The sequence below is a fragment of the Mustela nivalis genome, assembly GCF_964662115.1.
Source record: "Mustela nivalis genome assembly, chromosome: X".
NCBI lineage: Eukaryota > Metazoa > Chordata > Mammalia > Carnivora > Mustelidae > Mustela > Mustela nivalis.
Window position 1 is genome coordinate 114,879,207 of NC_139040.1, and position 22,493 is coordinate 114,901,699.

The 22,493-nt window shown below is 46.7% G+C and overlaps 1 protein-coding gene and 1 long non-coding RNA gene across 3 annotated transcripts in view; one reads left to right on the top strand and one right to left on the bottom strand.

The window, feature by feature from the left end:
- The window catches only part of PTCHD1 (patched domain containing 1), a 58,798-nt gene extending 41,340 nt beyond the window's left edge, over window positions 1–17,458 (bottom strand). Inside the window, exons 1-3 of one of the 2 annotated variants that reach the window (XM_082718249.1) lie at window positions 16,965–17,458; window positions 16,674–16,749; window positions 15,903–16,254 (exon numbers count right to left, since the gene is read on the bottom strand). In XM_082718249.1, the coding sequence (XP_082574375.1) occupies window positions 15,903–16,253 (351 nt within the window). In that variant the 5' untranslated portion in view covers window position 16,254; window positions 16,674–16,749; window positions 16,965–17,458. Of the gene's footprint in view, window positions 1–15,902; window positions 16,255–16,673; window positions 16,757–16,964 lie in introns of those variants that run through there. The other variant, XM_082718250.1, reaches the window with a different exon arrangement.
- Window positions 17,459–17,552: 94 nt separating this feature from the next.
- The window catches only part of LOC309856755, a 385,485-nt gene continuing 380,544 nt past the window's right edge, over window positions 17,553–22,493 (top strand). Inside the window, exon 1 of the long non-coding RNA XR_014307337.1 lies at window positions 17,553–17,798. This is a non-coding gene — a long non-coding RNA (uncharacterized lncRNA). The remainder of the gene's footprint in view (window positions 17,799–22,493) is intronic.

A 22,493-nucleotide genomic window follows, 5' to 3' on the forward strand; every position in this document is an offset into this window, starting at 1 on the left:
GCCACATCTCCCCTTCTGTAAGGAGCTCTTTACATTTTCTGTCTCCAGCTACACTTCAGAGAGTGATTCATGCTTGCTAACTTCATTTCCTCACCTCCCACTCCCTTCTCAAACCACTCCAGACTAGACTCTATCCCAGCACTCAACCAAAACTCAACAATGACTTCTAAGCATGTACATCCAACGGCTACTTTTCAGTCCTCCCTTTCTTAACTCCTGGCAGATATTTACAGTTAAGGCAATAATATGGGGTCAAGTAATACTTAAAAAACATCTAAGATGATTAAGCATCTTGACCTTTTCAAAGGGAATCCTTTGAATTAAAGCGTGGGTGTGCTTTCTTCACTGCTGCATCATCTACCATATGCCTGGCAAACAAAGGTGCTCAGTAAATACATGTGGTTTGACCTGAACCCTACCTCTCTGCCATGAGGAATTTCATGACATGACTTTCTTCTCTCCTACTACCTCTTAACCTTGGTTTCCAGTATCTGTCTGACTCCTCTACCTTTGCCTACTTTTTAGATCTGATATTATTCAAGATTCTGTCTCTGGCACTTCTGATTTTTTTTTTCACATTCAAATGCACTCTTCTTAGGCAATGAATTCCATGGCCATGCTTTGGTGTTTCACCTTTATGCTGTCCAATCACAGGTTCACATCAATACCTCACCTCTCTTCTAGACTCCAGATTTGAATTTCCAGTTGCCTCCTAAAGATTTGCAAATCCATATTATGGCACTATTTCAACTGGTATATATCCAACAGTTATATACCAGAATCTTTTCCTCCAGATTTTTCTCCCACCTGCTTCCTGTTATGGTTAACAGCATCCTCTTTCTACTTACCCAGGTGGGAAACCTCTAGGCCAATGCCACCTTTTCCCCTTTGTTTACTCACACATCCAATGAACATCAAGTCCTATTAATTGCACCTCCCTATTTTAGGGACAGTATTTTCAGTGTGTTATGAAGCATATTAGTTCCTTGGGATGTTAGTAATGGTCACCAAAAAAGTAAAAAGTACCCATGACCAAATAAACTTGAGAAATGCTGAGCTGGACAGAGTTAAATAGATTTCCTCTGAAAGCATTTGATATGCTAATTTGCATTAAGCATGGAGGATCTGATATGGAGATACCATAAACATTGTTTCCCAATGTTATATTGTCACAGAATCCAGTTGTTATTGTCATTGTTGTTGTTGTTTTTGCAACATCAAAGGAAAATTTCCTGAAACACATTTTGGAAAATGGTGGTCTAGTCTAGGTCCTTTTTTCTCCTATAGCAATCCTATTCAAAACCTCTTGCTTACAGACTTGAAGCGAAAGTTCTCTGGGTGGAGGAGGGGGGATCTCCCTATCTCCAACATCTTGCTTTTCCAACTTAACTCCTATACTTCTAGAAGAGTTGTCCTTATAAAAATTGAGTCATGACTCTCCCCAGATTATTAAACATCCTGCCACTTCCTTCTGTCCAAGTCATCTGTGTACTTACTGATTTTTTGCCTGCTTGCCCTGTCACTTACTAACAGAGGAATGTTGAGGGCTCCAACTCTAACAGTAGGCTTCTTTATCCTTTCAATTCTATCATTTTCTTGCCTCATGTATTTTAATGCCCTGTTGTTAGATGCATACATGTTTAGGATTTAATATCTTGGAGAATTGATCCCTTTATCTTTAATGTAATGCCCTCTTTATTCCTAATAATTTTCCTTGTTCCAAAGTCAGCCACATCTGTAATTAATAGAGTTATTCCAGCTTTGTTTTGATATTGTTAACATGGTATAGTTTCCTCTACCCACTTATTCTTAACCTGTCTCAGTCTTTATATTTAAAGTGGGTTTCTTATAGACAAGAAAGAGTTGGTTCTTGTTTTTTCTTGGCTTCCTCTGAGTCACTCTGTCTTTTAATTGGCATATTTAACACCATTCACATTTAAAGTAACTACTGATACACTTAGGTTAATATCTACCGTAGTTGTAGTTATTCTTTATTTGTTGCATTTGTTTTTTGTTTCTTTTTCTCCCCTTCTTTTTCTGCCTCATCTGGTTTTAATTGAGAATTTTAAGTTATTCCACATTATCTCTTCCCTTGGGATATCAATTTTACTTCTTTTAAAAAAATTTAGTGGCTGCTGTAGTACTTACAATATATATTTATATCTAAGTTCATCTTCAAATAATACTGTAATGCTTTATGTGTAGTACAGTTGGGTTATAATAGAGTATTTCCAATTCCTCCCTCCTGTCCGTGGTGACGTGACTGACATTCATTCCACTTAATCTATATGTTATAATCACATAATACATTGTTACTATTATTGCTTTAGACAGTTACCTTTTAGATTAAGAAAAAGAAAACTTAAAAGACTTTATTTCACTTTTATTCCTTCTCTAACACTCTTCTTTTGTAGATATGAGTTTTTAGATTTTATTTATTTATTTGACAGACAGAAATCACAAGTAGGCAGAGAGGCAGGTGGGATGGGGGGAGGGAGTAGCAGGCTCCCTGCTGAGCAGAAGGCCTGATGTGAGGCTCCATCCCAGGATCCTGAGATCATGACCTGAGCCAAAGGCAGAGGCTTTAACCCGCTGAGCCACCCAGGCGCCCCTAGATATGAGTTTTTTTTTTTAAATTTTTATTCATTTATTTGACAGAGAGAGATCACAAGCAGGCAGAGAGGCAGGCAGAGAGAGAGGAGGAAGCAGGCTCCCTGCTGAGCAGAGAGCCCGATGTTGGGCTCGATCCCAGGACTCTGAGATCATGACCTGAGCCGAAGGTAGCAGCCCAACCCACTGAGCCACTCAGGCGCCCCGAGATATGAGTTTTTGACCCATATAATTTTTCTTCTGCCTGAAGAACAGGCAGGACAGTTCTGCCTGCAGGACAGGTCTGCAGGCAGTGAATTCTTTCAGTTTTTGTTTGAGAAATTTTTTCTATCTCCTGCTCTTTGAAGAATAGTTTTGCTGAATATAGAATTTTAGGTTGGTGAGATTTTTTTCTTTCAACTCTTTATAAATATTTCACTCCACTGTCTTCCTACTTGTGTGGTTTCTGATGAGATGTTTTCTATAATTTTTATCTTTGTATGCTATATGCACAGTGTTCCTTCCCTTGCCCCCCACACCAGGCTTCTTTCAAGATTTCCTCTTTGTTTTTGTTTTTTTTCTAGTTTGAATATGATTTGCCTAAGTGTGGCTTTATGGGTATTTATCCTACCTGGACCTGTAATTTTGTATCCATTAATTTTGGAGAGTTCTTTGCCATTATTACTTCAAATACTTTTTCGGCTGGGTTCTCTCTTCTCCTGTTGACATTCTAATTGTTCATGTATTATAACTTTTGATACTATCCTACAATTCTTTTATGTTCTCGGGCATTTTCACTCTTGTATCTCTGTCCTTCAGTTTGTGAAGTTTCTATTACCTTGTACTCAAGGTCACTGATTCCTTCCTTGGTTGTGTTGAGTCTACTGATGAGTCTATCAGAACCATTCTTTATTCCTGCTACAGTTTCAATTTCTAGCATTTCCTTTTGATTCATCCTGAGGGTTTCCATCTGTCTACTTACATCATCTATTTGTTCTTAATGTCTACTTTTTCCATTAAAGCCCATAACATATTAATCATAGTTATTTTAAATTTGCTATCTGATAATTCTAACATTTGTGTCATATCTGAGTATGGTACCAGTGTTTCCTTTGTCTCTTTAGACTATATTTTTTTCTTTTAGCATTCTTGTTTTCTTTTCCAAAGCTGTTCATGTTTTATCAATTAATACCAACGGAGGTAAACAGGCCTTTACAGTAAGGACTTACATTACTCTAGGGTCAGGATATATTTAATGTTTATTGTGGCTATATGTACCAGAAGTTTCAAATTCCTCAATTGTCACAGTTTTTGTTTATACTGTTGACTTTGGACTTCCCTAAAGTACTCCCTCTCGAGAGAATTTATGTCTTGCAGCTGACATCTACTATTATTATACTGGAAACTTGTTGATATGGTGGTAAGATTTAGGGAGGGGAAATGCTATATAATTATCTCCTGATGCATTGTCAGTCTTTAATGGGCCTGTGTTTTGGGCATGACTTTCACAAATATTTCTTCAGTGGTATTGTACCCACCTCCCAACATCACCCTCTGTTTCCTTCCCTGGATGTAGCGCTTCTAGTCTATTTCCTTGTAGTCTTGACACATATGGACTCTTACACCGCGCCCCACCCCACGTAGGTGAGACAGAAAGGCTGAAGGAGGCTTCGGTGGGAAGAAACCTAGGACAAAATTTCAGAATTGTGCTCTAGCAAAATCCTCTTTACAGAGCAGGCCTTTGTTATGGGGAAGATCAGGTGGATTTCACAGTGATTACTCGTCCACCTCTCCCTGCCAGATCTTCACCTTGGGAATCTGGTGGGGCTTCTGGAGATAAGGCCCAAGAAAATATGAGCCTCCTGATTCCTCCCCCTATAAAGACAGTGGCTGCAGCTCCCAGGAGTCTCTCATTTTCATGCTAGTTCATACTCAGGCTCCATCAATTTATCAAAATACCATTTAAGTGTTTATACTGGAGCCTTCTGCTTCAGGTAAGCAGATTGTGACTACATCTGTATGGATGTGCCTGCTTCTACAGATTTGGGGAAGACAGTTTCCCTGTTCTCTGTTGTGTCCAAGAGAAGTCACTGATTTTCAGGTTGTCTGCTTTTCTTAGTGTAAAGATGGGAGTCACAACTTCCAAACTCTTAACACGTTGAAGCAAAAACTGAAGAGAGGTTAAGTGACTTTGATCAAGGACATGTTAACAGTTCCAGCCCCAAACATGGAACTTGGGGGCTCTGAAGTTGTTATTCTACTATGCCCAAACCAGTACTTACTGAACTTCACTCCAGCTCTACTTTAACTCTCTTTAACAGCACTGACATCAGACAGTAGCTGAAACTGAACAGTAGCTGTCAGGGCCCTCCCGGTGGATACCTTGCCTCTGGCAACCACAGAGCTGGGTCCTTGCCTCAGAAACGCAACATGCAGCTCCTATTTGTACCCACTGTGCCTCTGGTTTGATGTAAAAGAAAGTTTCTGCAAAAGCAAATGGCAGGTGACCCTGTGTGGGAAGTCTCTGGAAAAAGGAAACTTGGGCAATCACACAGTGATGGTAGCAATAACATCTACAGCATATGCTGGGTAGGGGGGCTTTTGTGTCCTCCCCCACCCCCTGCTCCATCTCAGACTCTCTTTTCTTATTCTCAGCCCCATTCCCCCCAGACTCCAGCTCCTGCAGACAGGCAGCAGAGCAGGCCTCTCTGTCCAATACACTTGCCTTAATTTGAAAACTTAAAAGGTTCCTACTTACGAAGTAGCCTTTACACAGCATTCAGAATTAACTGCTGAGCAAATACATCTTGCACCTGCTTATACCTGTGGGCTGGGTTCTATAGACAGGGAAACTGTATTTTTGGAATTAGACCTGGCAGCTAATTACTAAGCAACTTTATAGAAGTGGCTCTTAGAGTATGTTCCCTGAACAAACAGGAACAGCATCACCTTGGGAACCTGTTAGGAATGCAAATTATCAGGCCCTAGCTCAGACTTACAGAATCAGAAACTCGGGTGAGACACAGAATCTGTGTTGGGACAGACCTTCCAGGGGATACCCTGCTCAAGCTGGAGAGCCCCTTCCTTAGAATATGGAGGCAGTTGGGGTGCCTGGATGGCTTAGTGGGTTAAGCCTCTGCCTTCAGCTCAGGTCATGATCCCAGGGTCCTGGAATCGAGCCCCGCATAAGGCTCTCTGTTCAGAAGGGAGCCTGCTTCCCCCTCCCACTCTGCCTGCTTCTCTGCCTACTTGTGATCTCTGTCTGTCAAATAAATAAATAAATAAATATGGAGGCAGTTAAATGGCACTGAGCGGAGCGGCTGGGTGGCTCAGTCATCAAGCATCTGCTTTCAGCTCAAGTCATGATCCCAGCATCCTGGGATCAAGCCCCATATCAGGCTCCCTGCTTAGCTCGAAGCCTGCTTCTCCCTCTGCTGCTCCTCCTGCTTGTGTTTCCTTTCTTGCTGTCTCTCTCTGTCATAAATAAATAAAATCTAATAAATAAATAAATAAATGGCACTGAGTAATAAGTTAGGATACACAAAGATTCCTTGGGTCCACGAAGCATGGTTCTCAAACCAGCAGCAGCAGCAGCCCTGAGAGCTTGTCAGAAGTGTAGGATCTTAGGCCTGCTGTCTCAGACGGACACTACATCAGAATATGCATGTTAATAAAATTCCCAGGGAATTAGAAAGCATATTCAAATTTGAGAAGATGTACTAATCCTCACTTACACTGAGGTTAGTTCCATTTGAAGAGTTCAGGCTGTAGAGAACCAGGTAGGCAAGGGAATTTTCCTTGGTGGATTTGATTTTGATCCTAAATAATTATAGATTTCTTTTATAATCCCATAAAAGAAATTTTAGAAAGGGGAAGGTAGGGAAATGCACTGACCTAAATGAATAAAAACCCCAGTCAGCAAAATTTTACATTTCACAGTTTCAAAGGGCTTTACAATTATCACTTTGCCTGGTTCTCCTGATCTCTGGCAATTCTGACGACACCTTTCCCTTTGAAGTGCTTGCAGATCTACTTATGTGGGCAAGATTTCGCAGGGAAACACTGTAGTCACGTAAATTAAGTGAGAGAGGAGAGTTATCAACTGTCTCACCTAGAGAGCTGTGGAGAATCCCTGTCTGGCATGCTGTGAGGAGTGCTGAAGGGAGCACTGAAGCGGGAGCCCACAGCCTCCCAGAGCTTTTAATTCCAGACATTTCCCTGGGCAGGAAGTGAAGGCTTCCTTTGCCTGTGAATCCCTGTCAAGCATGAAGATGAGGTTCTGAACCCCAGGGAAGCACCTCAAGGGGGCAAAATGCAATCCACCCATCCCCACTGACAGCTCTGCCTGCCCAAGAAGTTAGGAGCTGCGTGTTCAGCAGTAGGATGAATCCGGTCTTCTGTTACGACTCAGATGGAGTCATTAAAAACCAACAAATTGCCAATCTGAGTATTAAGAATGGAGACCGCGCACCCATTATGGCCTGCTGGATCAAAGGGAAATAAATGCTTACATGTGTTATTTACTCAATGGACGACGATGGCTCTGGAGGAGTTGGCACATAGGAAGGAATAACAGACATTTTCAAGGCCAAGAGCCATAATGATAACATAGGTTCCAGAAGGCTGTGGTTACACAGTGCCGTCATATACCTTATCTCAGTGTGTCCTTACCGTGAGTGGGTGCAGAGGACGCTATTGCGGATGAGGAACCTGCTTCTCAGGGAGTGTCAGCAGCTTGTTCAAAGTCTGAAAGTTAGGGAAATTGGGACTTCAGCTTGGCTCCCCTGACTCGAAATCCAGTGTTCTGTTCACAAGGACTAAGTCTGAGCCTTGCTACTCAGCCTGCACTCTACTGACTAGCAGCATCGCCTGAGAGCTTGTTAGAAATCCAGAGTTGCGGGTCCCACCCCGGGGCTGAAGCGGAATCTGTGTTTTCCCAAGGTGTCCAGGTGACTGGCCTCTTAAAGAGTCCAAGAACAATTCATCTTTTACTCCACATGACCACTGGCCTAGATGCCAAGCCAAAACAAGAACAAAGACAAGAGGCAATGATGGGAACCTCACAAAAGTAAGGTATTGAATGTTACAAAGATTTTTTTTTTTGAGTACTTATAATAATGATGCTATAGCAGAGATGCATTTTTTTCCTTGAGACAATTAGGATTTAGCGCAGCTGTGGTATTTGGCAAAGTTGTGGTGCCCATGGAAAACTGGGCAAAAGAATTTCACTTTCAATGTTGAAAAATTAGCAGTTCTAGTGTGACCAAAATAAATCAACATGGAAGGGAGAGCGCCTTTTCCATCCTATAAAGCATGAACTGGCAATATTTTATTAACTACCTGCGGCATACTCTAGGTTCCAGGAGAAATTTGGGAATAGGAGACATTGTTCCTGCCCTTGACGAGCTTATGATCTTATTTAAGAGAGAGTATCAGGTGACAATACAGCACATTATGTAATAACGGTATAGTTAAGTGTTAAGGAATGTGGAGATGACTGAAAGCCAGATAGACTTGAGGGAGGGAAGGAGCCATGAATGTGGGAAGGCCTCGCAAAGTAGGAAGCACGCCAGCTGGACCCAAAGTAAGGAGTGAATGCGATTCTAGGGAGGAGAGCAACTCGCGTCCACGGGTGGAGGTGGAGCTCTGAGAAGAAGCCTGTGGACTTTTCTTGTATTCATGAAAAGTGGCTGGATCTGGGCCCCTCACTCCTGGGGGTTTGGCATAGAAACCCCCAGTCCTGGTGGTGTCCAAGCCCTGTTGGGAATCATCTTTACCACCATCCAGGGGCAGAACTAAAAATGAAAATGGGTTTTCAGATTCGAGAATAACGAAACAGCTCTGCTGGATCATTCTTGCCTGTAGCTTCGTGGAGATGCGGTCATGGCCATTTTGTTGAGTGAAAGGATGAACATGGCCTAGGAATGGGGGCCCTGAGTTCCGAGACGTGTAACCCTAGATGGGCTGAGACCCTGGGGCAGACAGCCGCTGTCAGGGCCCCACTTGCACGCTCTCAGCTCCCCCTTCCCTCTGCATGCCAAGTCCTCTTACTGTAAACACCTGCAGCTCTTTGCCTGAGGCTTTCAGAAAGCAACAAGGAGAATTCTGATTCTAGGGGGCACATACAGCATCTGGAACTGTCGGGCTCATTTAGTGCCCCCAGATGCAGCTGGACCAACTGATGATGGCTGCAGAATTGGGGAATAAATATCTGGCGTTTTCACCCACCAGTGGGGTAACTTGGACATGTGTTCTACAGTGTCTCTCATGCATCCCCAGACACACCGAGCCCCAGGTGCCCGCAGTGGACCTCTGGCTCCCCTGACTGGCTGCCCGCCACTCCCTTGTTTCATGTCCCCACTTTCTTACTGGGATTTTTGGATATCACCTCCCAAGCTATCCGCTTGCATGGAAATCCTCCTCTCAACTATACTTAGAACCCACAAGTCAAACTTAAAGTGTAAGACCTAACAATGGGGATCTTTCAAAATACCAGAAACAATATTCTCAGGAGGATTTCTTAGAGAGCAAGAGGATAAAAATAGCTTCCCTCATCCCTCATTGCATCCTTTTGTTCAAAATATGAATTCTGAAGTTGAAGGCACGACACATTATTCAGGGCTTCCCATATGAAATAACAACTGGTGTTGATTTCCCTTTTTTTTTTTTTCATCTTCTAAAGGTTAGAGATTACTCACCTCCCCTGCTGGTCATTAAATCAGTCTGGCAGGAGTCCTCGGAAGTTCTGCGGCCTTCCGGGCCTGTGGCAGCGGCACAGGCAGCACGGCAGACAGGCCTGCTTGCTGAGATGTGCTACCAAGCAGCTGACTTCAAAGGGCCGCTTCGAGCCTATCTCAAGTATCACTTGGGGCTCACACTGAGCCCCAAAGTCAGGTACCAGATGGCGCATCTCACAAAGTCAGAGTTGATCACGTTCCCTGGTCCCTTGTGCCTTCCTGGCTCCCGTGCAGGGAGAGGTGGGGATGCTGTGCCCTCTCGGGCAGAAAACAGACAGCTTCTTTTAGCTTCCTTCTCCTCTTAGTGGAAGGAGTCACCCCTTAAAGGCTCAGCTGTTCTTTCTGTGAGGTTTGTAAGTCTGGTGACTTCTGAGAGGTTCTGTTTTTGTGTAAATTTTTTAGGACCACGCTTCTCTCACTCTAATAGGCATCTATCAAGATACTGTGTGGCATCAAAAAGGTGGGCTTCGTCTCCTGCTACGGCTTTATTTGTACATTCCAGCGTGAAGGAATGGTTTACCCAAATTTGCACCCAGTGCTCATCTGCCTGGGGAGGTAAGAGATTGCTCCCCAAATCTAAAGGAGACAAGCCTGACAAGCATTCAAGGCTACTACTCACGCCATGGAAATGTGTTTAGAAGGCAGACTGCCCTAGAAGGATACAGTGCTTGGATCACTGGGATGCACCTCCTGTGAGAGAAAAGGAGAGTGAAGAGTCATTTCAGTCTCTCCTTAATTTTCCCCTAGTGCCGAAATAAAGGGCAAAGGGCATGTGGCTGGCCCAGGAGCTCCACACACGCTGCCCCTTCAGGCTCAGACTCCATCTTTTCTCAGAGTACCTGCTGCTCCCAGAGCTCACCGAGTGCTCCAATGGCCATGGCACCTGTCACCAGGAAAAGCACCTTGAGATGCTAAGAGCAGATTCCAGTGTCAGCATTGGCAGAGGTGACCTTTAAGGCGGCCTCCAAACCCAGGGGCCTTTGGTCCACTGTTCCTTGGATACAAGCTCGTTCCTTTCTCATTTTGTGTTTGGAAAGCCAAGCACTTGGACCAGGCAATAAAGCACTGCTTCCTGCTTCCTCAGGCTCCAGGGGGTGGGGGCTTACACACTGTCAGGAGGAGCCCCGCCTAGTGTGCTAGGACGACTGCTACAGCTCACCCATCTGGCCTGCCAGCCAGGGCCACTCAGACGGGTCTCAAGGCCAGTGTCAATGGAGCAGCTTTGCCTTTTGGGCGGCTCTTGGCTTTAGACTATAAAGAACAGAGAGGTGTGAGGGAGAGCAAGAAAATAGCATCTTGGGGAAAATAACACGGGAGAATCTGATCTCTCTGCCCGACCGCGCCTGAAAGCATCTCCTCAAGAGGTCCTAGTATTTGTCTCCAGCCGAAGTCCTGTAAGATGTGAACTTCTCTTTGGCAATTTTACATTTGACGTAATCCATGCAGCAGAAAAAGTTTAAACCCTAACAAAGCCAGAGAAACACGGAGGAACCCCTTCAAGCAGTGTTTGGGGCCGGATAATTCTCTGCTATGGGGTGCAGCCTTGTGTGTGCGGGATGTTTAACGGCATCCCTGACTTCCACACATTGGAAGCCCACAGCAGCACCCCCGCCCCCGCCATCGTGACAGTGAAAAATGTGTCCTACCCTTGTTAAGTGTTCCCTGGGGAGCAAAACTACCCCCTGGGTGAGAACCGCTGCCTTCCACGTGACTTAACAGTATTCACTTCTAGAAATTGCTCCAGTAAAGGGGTTTGGAAGACAGTACAGGAACTTCTCAATGTAAAGAACCACAGAGTAAATAGTTTAAGGCTTTGAGAGCCATATGCCATCTCTGCCTCATATTCTTTGTTTTTGTTTTGTTTTGTTACAATATTTTGAAAATATAAAAACGCCTTCTTGTGGAGCATAAGGAATAACATGGAGGGCATAGGGAGAAGGAGAGGAGAAGTGAGTTCAGGGAAATTGGAGGGGGAGAGGAACCATGAGACTGTGGACAGGGGTTGGGGGGTTGGGTGAGCCTGGTGGTGGGTATTAAGGAGGGTACGGACTGCATAGAGCACTGGGTGTGGTGCATAAACAATGAATTTTGGAACACTGAAAAAAATTAAATTAAATTAAATTAAAAAAAAAAACCTCCTTCTGAACTCAAAAGTCAGCTGGAATTGGCCCATTCTTAGACTGTAGAGAGAGGAACAATGGCTCTTCCGGTAGAGACTACTAGTGCTGAGACAGTATTTGAAGACAACTGGAATCTGGATCCAGCTTCCAGGTCTTCATGACCCCAAGCGAGCAGTTCTGCTGCCCTTCTTGGAAAGCCTGAGTTAATTAATTCCAAGTTAAATGCTGTTAATCTCATTTTGCCACTTAGTTCTATTTAATGTATTTAAACGTAAAAAGTTTTTTTTAATTGAAACTCAATATTTGAATTTAATAAGATTCCTCTGTAAGCGGGAGAATGTCTGCATAGTGAGGATGTGTCCTTCCATTGGTTTGGAGTAAAATACCCCAGGAGGTTCCTTCGAAGAAGAAGTTGTACAAAGGAAATGCCCCCACACAATTTGAAAACTGACATACGTTTTAATAGGACTACAGAGGTTATCGAGGAAAGAAGAAGGGTATTATGGAAAAAGAGAAGCCTAGAAACTGCAAAAATAAAAACAAGTCATTTTGAAAATACATTTCAAGGTAGTTTCTATGGAGTCTTCTTACCCATCACATAAATGTCTGAATGAACTAAGGCAGGTCCCTTTGACAAGTACTGAGGGTTTACAATGTGCCAGGTACTGTGTAAGGCACTGGAGTTGAATCTCCCCGGAGAGTGAACTGTGCTCAGATAGGGAATAGCTTCATCCAATCATCCAGAGATTCTGCCAGTAAAACATTTATCTTTCTATCTTTGTGTATTGTTACTTCCAAGTATCTTATGCTTTACTTTGGGCATCTAGAGTTTCTCTATGGGGATTTTCCCTGACACCAGACAGAATCAGTCAAGAAAATGTCTTCACCATCCAGTTACCACTGCTAAGATGACACTGGGAGATAGGAATGAGACTTTAGTCAAGTATACTTCATTTGGATTTAAAAAATGTACATTTTAATCATTCAAGTAGTTTATCATATGGGAGGCAGTAAATTGTAGTGAAGAGTACTGGACCGGGAATCAAAACCCCGTCCTGTCCTGTTTCTGTCCTTGTCTTCTTTCTGTGGACAATTCAGTGAATTTTGTAAGGAACAGATTTCTCCTCTGTAAAATGGGATCGCAGCACTTTTACCCTGAGGTTTTTGCTCTATTTAAATGTACTGTGTGTTTCTAATGTACAGAGTGATATAAAGGTGATATTATTATTATGAGGACTGGGCTAAACTGGTCCTTCATTCTACCTGATGACTCTGGGATAAATCAACTAGTGTATTGGTCACAGCCTAGATCAATTACCAACAAGACCTTCTTACACTTCATTTTCGGTGATCAAGAACAAACAGATTTATAAAAGCTCATGAGGTGCTACTCTGAAATTTGCTCTGAGATGAACATCCTGGATTTTCTGTTAAAATATAATAGTGAGCTAAATTTAATCTTCTAGTGAAATGAAGACTTTTAGAGATGTCCAGAAATTAGTGGTTGATCCTTTACTAGCAATATCAGGTCCCACCCCCCCTTAACCCCACATCACCTCTTTGCTTCATAGACCTCAGAGGAAACCATTGCTAGGGACAGTCACCCCTCTCATAGTTTGGGGTGGAAATCTATGCTGCACAGACTGAGCATGGCACCATGTCACCTGCACAAATTTGAGAAAGCTTCTCCAAATAAGATCAGTTTAGATTTTTTTTCTTGCTGCTACTCTCAGTTGTATTTCAGAAAAATCAACCCGGACTTGTACTTTTTGTCATCATCCTTTCCCATTCTATTTTTCTCAGAAAGTAGCTGGACTAATATCCCAATGATCTCCTTCATAGAATGGGTCCAACCACAGAGAACCATGAGGAGTAAAGGACGCAGCCCTGCAAGGTACTTCCTCTGGTTTCATAATGGGGCCTGAGAAAGCCTTCATAAAACCCAGCTTGTGTTTTGTTCACTTCGTTTCAAATGCGATGCCATCGAATAGGCAGGAGCTGGATGGTGCTGTATGCAATGTTAGCTGTCAGGGCTACCCTTCATGCCAGCAGCGAAGTATCAGAATAACACTAGAAAGGTCAGAAACAGTGACTCTTTGACTCTTAACACCTTTTGTAAAGGACACATCTTCATCTCATGGAAAGAAAGACAGATGACAATAAGTGATCGTTCCCCCACTTCATATTACCATGACTATTGGAGGTCCATTTTTCTGTCCCCCACCTCCAAACTGTCCAGATACAGGAGTTAGATGTAGAAAGAAAAAAATGGATATATAAAATTGAGGCAATTCCCTCAGTTTTCTAGGTTTCAGTTTTTATAAACTGTATGAATTCACTTGACCAGAGAGCCATCAGCTTGAAATGGCTTCTGACCACTATTTGACTTGGTTCTGATTTTCCCCAGACACATAGCACATGAAAAACCATCTCGAATCCGAAAACAATTTACTGACAAGACCGCTGTCCTTTAAAGTTGCCCTTTAGCCACGGAGGCAAAGACAGCTTCCCTCTTTCTCTCCAGTACCAACTTTCTCTGATAATATGGTTTTGTGTCCTGAACAGATCAAAATCAAATAGGAGAGAAACAATCCTGTTGAAAAGAGGTCTGATGTGCCTGTTGATGTCTCATTAACCTTGAGAGTGAATGTAACCGGTGACTGCCTGTCACAGTGGCGTGATGGTTTGTTGGGGCGGGGGGAAGCCAGTGGAAACATCACGTTGGGGGGAAAAATACAAAGAGAAACATCATTTAGTAGATCATCTATCAAAATATAGGGTACCTTTCCAGCTGTCAGGACTGGCTAAATTATAGTTTCCTTAAGCCAGCGATGAAACTACTATGTGTTTTCTTGGGAAAGCATTTGGGGCAGTATTTTTCTGTGTGTCAGAATATGTTCACTGAAGTATTGGGACCAAAAAAACCAAAACAACCTCACTTCGATATTGGAAGCATAATCATGAGAAAATCAAATATTTCCAGACCACTGTTATTAAGGTTCTGTGATGATGTGTGTGCCATTTAAAATATCACAAGCCATCCAACGTGGGAAGGTCCTAATTCTACTGGGTTCCTGGTTGGATTCCCCTCATTACTAATTGCCGATAGGTAACACATCAACAGAGAGAGGGAGGGAAGTAACATAGGAAAATTAGTGGGTCTCCAGGGATATAGAGGGTTACCTGTAGAGGGAAAGAAGAGAGAGTTCCCTAGGTTCACTGGCTGACTCCCAGTGGCATAAGAGGACTAGAAATCTAACTGGCTTCTTCTAATCCCCGATCTGGACCAGAGACCCTCACAAAACCAGCCCTTTTTGTGCCTCTGCCCCAGGGCTCCAGCTGGGACTGGTTGTCGTCACCCTCCGCACAGGGGCACCTTAAGTAATAAACAAGCCCCACAATTCCCACCAGGGACTTGGATGGAACATTCTCACCTATTTTTGCTTTTCTTTCTGAAGGTCTCCACTTTCCCATCTCTAGTCCTCACTCCTCTGCTTTTCTTAGGAACTTCTTGAAAGTTATCACCATTAACCTCACTTTTCACATCAAATTTCCACCTCGGGTTGACAGCACAACCTGTTTCCACAAGTGTCACCCTCTAACCAGCTGCTAGATTTCCTGTGCTCTTCTCAGGGCCACACAACCTGGCTTCTGTCCTCACCCTTTTGGCTCTGCCCCTCACCCTCACACCCAAATGCACCCAAACAAAAGTGGATTAATCGAATCCCTGTTTTCCCAAAGAAGTTTTTGCATTTCGGAAGAGGGGAGCTACTGTGCAAGACAAAATAACTGCGAATGACAGACATCATTTCCTACCCAGGAAGACAGAGATGGCCACCTCGCTCTGGGGAGAGGGCAGCAGGGCAGCCCCGCGTCCTCGCCAGGGACCACACTTATTCCAGGGTGGGTAGGAGGCATTTTCCTCACCATCCCGCCTCTCATTCCTTTGCCCCCTCCCGGCCCCTCAGGGCAGCCTTTCTGAAATCACTCCAAAGGTCAGAGGAAGAGAGTAAAGAATGGGGAGAGGGGTCTCTGAATATCGCCCCCCCCCAAGCGTAATATTTTGTTTTCAAGTACCAGGACTTTCTAGAATGTCTTCTCTTGTTCTGCTCCTTCTTGGCCCAGTTACCCCCAAGCCTCCCTACCCCCAAGACTACTGCGACCAAAACAAGCGCACCGACCACAGTACCGTGGCTGCTGCCGCCCCAACTGTTGCAGCAGCTGCCGGGGTGGCGGCGACAGCGGCCAGGGCAGGGCAGGGCCCGGACCCGGACGCTTCCCGCCAGGAGGCTAGGAGGCTCCGGGCGGCCTCCGAGGGGCGCGCGGTGCAGGGGAGCCCCTGCGGCAGCCGCCTGGGATGGGAGAGGCGGCGCTCTCAGACCGGACCCCCGCGCAGAGCTAGCCCAGCCGCGGCAGCGGCGCCGGCGGAGGCTGCCCGCGCCCGCCCCCCTCTCACCTTTAAGATCAGGTCGGTGTGATGCTGGTCCAGCATGTTGGCTTTCTGGAAGGAGGTGACGATGACCCGGCCGTAGCGCCCGGGGGTCTGCAGGTCCGAGTAGAGTCGGTGCTTGGAGCGGTTGACCGGGAAGAGGCTGTTGACGAGGTTGCGCTCGATCTTGGCGAGGCTGTGCTGGGGCGCCAGCAGGTGCTCCACGCTCTCCTCGACCTGGTAGCGGCTGAAGCTGGCGCCGAGCAGGATGGAGATGAGCACGGGCGCCGAGGCGAAGAAAACCGGGTGACTGGCAATGAAGTGGCCGAGCCGGGAGAAACACGTCCTCAAGCCCCTGTGCAGAACCTGCCGCAGCATCCTAGAGCAGAGCGGGCGCGGGAGGAGGGCGAGGCGCACGCTCGGCGCGGGCTCGGGCGGCGGCGGCGGCGGCGGCGGCGGTGGTGGCGCCCGCGGCGGCGACGGCGGCGGCGGCGGCGGCGGCGGAGGCGAGACCCGGAGCTCTCCCGGAGCCGCGGCACCACCATCGGGGAGTCCCGCGCCGCGCCTCGGGAGGGTCCCCTCGGGCCGGAGACACGCCCTCCTGCCCGCGGCCGCGCCGGCCCAGAGAGCCCCCCAGCCTGGCGGCCTCCGCGCCGCCCCCACCCCGCCCTACCCCGTGCGCCCTCCCCACCCCCCGCCGCCTCCCAGCCCGAGGGGCTCCGCGCGGCGGGGCCGCGTCCCGGCTCAGCGCGGGAGGGGCCCGGAGCAGCCCCCGCGGCGCGTCATGACCCCACTCACCCGACCCCCAAGGCCAACGACGGGGTGGCGCGGGGAGCGGCGGCGGCGCTATCTCGGGGAGACTCTGCGCGCCAGCCTAGGAACACGAGGACGGAGAATTCCAGGCTACACCCAGTCCCCTCCCCTGCCCGCGCTCCCCTCCCCCGGCCCGGCCCGCCTCGCACGCCCTCCCCTCCCCTGTCCTCCTCCAGGGAGACCCAGAGATGAATAAAGAAATGGCCCCGATTTTCCAAACAAAAAGTAAAGAGTTCTCCCGGGGGGCGTCGGGTGGACCCGCTCAGAGCCAAGTACCCCCAGAGGCGGAAAGGAGGAGGCTGAAGACTGCGTGCGCCCGGGCTCTCGCCAGGCTCAGGTGGTGGCGCGCACTGGCTGGTGCGGAGAGGGGGTGGGGAGCGAAGACGCTCGAATGTGGAAATCACGCCTCCTCTCAAGTAAGAGCCATTTAAATTATCCCCAACACTGCAGCTGCCGCGGGACCACGGGGTCCGAATGTGCGTCTGGGGCACGTCTACCCAAAAGGCGTCTGGGGAGACTCTTTCTTCTCGCCCTTATTTAGGGTTGCTCCAGAGTGTATTGGGGCTGGGCAGTTCTCCTGTGCGCCCCTCAACCTGCGCGCCCACCCCGTCCCCCAATAACAAAAGTGCGGGTCCTGATGGTCAGTCGGTGGAGCTCCCGGACTCCCGGCTCTCCGCCCTGCCTCCTCCTCCTCCCTCTGTCGTCACAGGCGGGTCTGGGGGACCTGGTGGCGGCGGGGCTGGAGCAGGCGCCCCTGCGGGCGGGCGTAGAGTGTTTGTGAACCGGGAATCCGTAGCGTTACTCCCCTTCTCTCCAACACCCCGCCCTCTCATTCTCAAAGACGCAAGCGTGGGAGTGGGGGACACCTTATCTCAGACCTGGAGAGATACTGGTCTCCGAGCATGCCGAGCCGCAGGGGGCGCGGGGGAGCCCGGGGGGCGCCGACGTCTCGGCAAAGTTGGGCGTGTGCGTGTGCGCGCCAGCCTTGAGCTACCAGGCAGCCACTATGGTTCCCCTCGCACTCCCCCTCCAGAGAATTTCCCGGGAAGGCGGGCGCCGGCTTCGGGCCGGGGATAGACCTGCGGCGGCGGCGGGAACGGCCACGCACAGGTACAATTTAGCGCGTTTCGTTGTGCGCTCTAAGCCCCGGGGTGCATCCATTGCAACTCAAACCGAGCCGGATCTCGGAGTCTGGGCCACTGAGGCGCTCGGTCCGGCTAAGGGGGGTGGGGACCGGTGCGCGGTGAGGGGGTCCCAAGGTTTTGCGCTCTTAACGCTCGGTTTTTCCCTTCCACGCCTCCTGTCGCTCCCACTTGGCTTCCCAGTGCCAAGGGTCAAAGAAGAGGCGGTGGCGACTGGAGGCGCGGTCCCTGGAGTGTAGTCCGCACTACGGAGCGTGGACAAGCATACTGAAGAAGGAAGACGGAATAGGGAGAGGAGGAGGAGGACTGGAAGGAGGGGGGAAGAAGAGGAGAGGGAGAGAGAAATGGGTGGGAGAATGCGATTCAAGGAGGTATTCCCCTAACGTTCCCATTCCAGACTCCCCAATGCCAAACGGCCCTTCACTTCTCAAACTGAACTTGGGAACTTGCCTGTTAGAAACAGGAAGTCTTGGGCTGGGAAAGCCGCCGTTTTTGGTTTCTCTCCTCCCTTCCCCCACACCAGACCCTCCCTCCTACATTCCCTCATCAGCACCTGCAACTGCTGCGCTGCCCACCCCGGGGGCGCACCCGCTCTGCTCTGTCAGTTCCCTAGGTCCTTCTACCCATCTGTACTCATGTCCACTTTCTCTCCTCACCCTTGTTTCCCCCACACCGATCTCCGTTTCCAGAGGCTCCCCCGGGCGCCTAGGTTCAAACAGCAGCTTCCAGTCAACACCTCCCCCACCCCCGCCCCAGTGCCGTCGTCCTGGGGAGGGACACGTTGGGAGAGGCTAGAAATCCCCCTGCAACACTACCCTTGTGCCCTTCCCCCAGCACCGTAATTTCTGCTTGAGGAGACGCCGCTGCTCTGCAGCGCTTTGCTGATTCACGATGATCGCGGAGGGAAAAGCCTCTTTGACTTGTGCCCCTGCAGCTGGCGAGGCAAGAGCAAGTGGCTGCGAGGGCACACGCTTTGGGAAACCACCCACCACTGCGCAGCCGAGGTGCTAAATGGCAGGGTGGATGCCCTGCGTGGCTCTCAGCCGGGGCAGAAGGAAAGGCGGAAAGGGCGGGGGGGGGGGGGGTAGGGTGGGGTGCGGCAGCAGTGGGAAATACTGCGAGCCCAGTTCTTTGCCGCTGAGCGGGCGGCATCTGGTGGGTAGGCACCTCTCTGGAGGCCTGAAGTCGGTCTTGGCGCGGGGAGCGAACAGGGATGTTTCATATGCCCTGATGCCAGCGCAGCGACGAAAGTAAGAGAAGGGAAACCAACCGACAAGTCTCCTTGGGAGCCTTCAACATTTTGGCGAAGCTCTTTTTGTTCTTTGTCCCTCCAAATGGTTCCCTCCTAAGCTTGGTTCACTCCGATCCCTAGAATTTTCGGCCTTTTAATGTGAGCGCTCACGCAGGCTGAAGAGTAGGCATCCCCTTTCTCAGCGCCTGGGCTGAATCTTAGAGCGGGGGAAGCCCAGCGATGCTCAGCTGGCCAGGGAGGGCGAAGTGTGTGTGTGTGTGGGGGGGGGGGGTATGTTGTTCTCCCGCACAGAGAGGCCTTTCCTTTGAGACCAAGGCGTTTGCCTCTAGTCCTTCTTACTCTGTTCCTAATCCTCTTGATGTATATGTGGGGCAACTTCCACCCCGCCTGCTTTAATTCACAGACACTGAACGGCCTCAGAAGGGATCTTGCTGCCACTTTTTATTGCGGGAAATTCAGTTAGTATTACCTAACTTGAGCTGAAGCCAGAGGGTGGGGGCGTTGCCTCCTCCCGATTTGATTTTTCTTCTCTTGATTCAGAAGTTGGGGGGGAGCGTGGCCACCACCAAAGACCTGGGTTTGCATTTGGGACAATGACCTTGGGACTAGAGCTTCCGTTAGTACATTCGTTAATTAATTCCTTTTTCTGATTAAAAATTAATACATTTTAATTGTAGAAAATTTAGAAAATAAGAACTAGAAACAAAGAATCAAAACGACTCCGTAGCCCTGTTACTCACACTGCCTCCCAAAGGTAGCCTCTGTGATCATTTATGGTACACAGAGACAGTCTAATGCAGAGGTTCAGGCTGTTGGTTGCATAGCCACTAAGTGGAATCCAGGCTCCACTACTTACTGTGATAGGTTGGGTAAGTAGTAACTTCTTATGCCATACTTCCCTGTTCTGGAAAATGGGAATAATTCATGGTGCCTATCTCATAGAGTGGCTGTGGGGAGTAAATTGGTTAAAAGATGTAAGGCACTTAAAACAGTGTCTGGAATACCACAAGTACCTAGTTAATGACATCTGACATCATTCTAGTCTTTCTTGAATATGTGTGTGTGTGGAAAAGAAAATCATTCCCTGCCATCCCGAAGCTGGCCTGGTATTACCACTTGGGACTTTGTGTGGCTAGGAGCTGCCCTGGTACTCACAACTAAGTTTCCGTGTTCTCCTTTTGAATAAAGACTATTCTCCTGAACACTGTTGTCAGATAAGGTCATTCGGTGACTGTCATGGATCCAGACAAAATTCGGACCACTCCATAATCATGTCTGGACACAGATGAAGCATGAGCATTGTCCAAATCTCAAAAATGACCAAACAAGCCCCTATTTTGGCTAATGGGAGTGATTATTGTCTTAAATTTTTTTTTTTTAAATTTCAGCTTTAGCTTTGGTCTAGTCTTCTCTCTTAGATACAGATTTGCTTAAACATCCAATCACAAAACTACCCCTGCTTCCTGACAGCATCCAATCCACAGCAGGCCCCACTGCCTTAAACTTTTCCCCAAGTTACTTAACACAAACCCAACCCCTTCTTATTGAGATGTACTTCAGTTCCCCATGGTGCATGTTCTCCTTGGCTACAAGGAAAAATAAACCCAGCTCATTCAACTACTGGTGTGTTCCTGGCGGTCTTTGGCAGGAGGGCTTAGGCAATGTATATTAAGTATTTATACACTTTTCCTGAAACTGAAAGTCATAGTAAACATTCTGTTTTATAAGCATTTTTTCCTGTTAAATAGATCATAAGCTTTTTCTCATATTGATTAATATTGCTATAAAACACTTTAATGGCTGCATAGAATTCCACCAAATGACTAAAACTGGATTTATTTAACTTATATTCTATTTTTGGGCATTTAAAGAACTTTTTACTGTTGGGGGGTGCTGGGTAGTTCAGTTAGTGAAGCGTCTGACTCTTGATTTTGGCTCAGGTCATGATCTCAGGGTTGTGAGTTCTAGCTCTGCATCTGGCTTGTGTGCTGGATGAGAAACCTTCCCAAGATTCTCTCTCTCCCTCTGCCCCTCTAAAAACAATTTTTTGCTGTTATAAATAAGACTGAGATGAACATCCTTTACATAAATCTCTGACTACATCTCTATTTTCTTAAGGTCAAATATCCACCACTACTTTTTAAGTAGACTGCTCCTTACAGATGACTTCATAATTATTGTTAAATTGGAAGGGACAAGGGCATTACTTCACCAGGATTAAATTTGTTGATAAAATTAATGAAATATTCTCACTTGGGAGGGGATTCTTATCATCTGTTATATTTGAAGTAAGTCTCTTGTAAGGGATTAATCATGGTGTGGAGGGAGTGTGGACTCAAAAAAAAAATCGTATTTGGTTTGATAAGGTTAGAAACATGGGTCTACTCTTGTATAACAAGTGTGTCACCCATCGCTTTCAATAATCATACTACCATTTTCTACCAGAGAAACAACACAATACCTTCATGCATATATGTTAAATCTAAACCATGACATCACTATACGTAGCAGGATCATGCAAAGGATATTTGAACAGTTGTAATTTAGGGTGGCACTTAGGATAGTGTGCTCATCACTTCTTTATGCTATTCCAATCTCAGTAACACTCATATTTTTTAAGTGTTGGGTGTTGTGCCATCCTAAAGGAAAGTGTGCTAATTGGATACCTGTGTTTTTCAGGGTATTCCGCCAACTCAGTAAATATCATCATGACTCTTTTAAAAAAGCGATTTATCATCACATAGTGAAAAAAAATGTCACGCAGAATCATTTTCCTGAATAAACATAGGACTCGGGACTCAGAGAGGGCTATTTGATGCACTCAGTCAGGGAGAAACATTTTTAATTTTGTTTTGTTTTGTTTTTGTTTTTTTGTAGATGGGATTTTAAAGATTCCTTCCTCCCTCCCTCCCTTTCTTTCTTCCTTCTTTCTTACATTCATTTATTTGTTTATTTAAATTTTAGGTAGTTAAAATACAGTGTAATATTGGTTTCAGGAGTAGGATTCAGTGATTCATCACTTACAGACAACACCCAGCGCTCATCATAACAAGTGCCTTCCTTAATGCCCATCACCCATTTAATCCAATCCCCGCTCATCTATCCTTAAGAGTTTCTTAGGACTTGTCTTCCTCTCAGAAAGAGACATTTTGGACCACACTAGCTGAGTGTCTGTGGTCATCCAGGTCCAAATCTGTGCTTCACTTTTTTCTCCTAACATAAAACATGGCCTTACCTTCTCTTCACTTTCCAAAATCTTTCCATCCTTCAAGGTTCTCTTAAAAATCCCAGCCCACATATCTAATAAGCTTTCTTTGACTGGCTCACCAACATTGATTAATTTAACTAAATGGAGTAATTTTATTCCGATTAGCAGTAAGTTTCTACGGTAGTCAACAACTTGGAGAAATA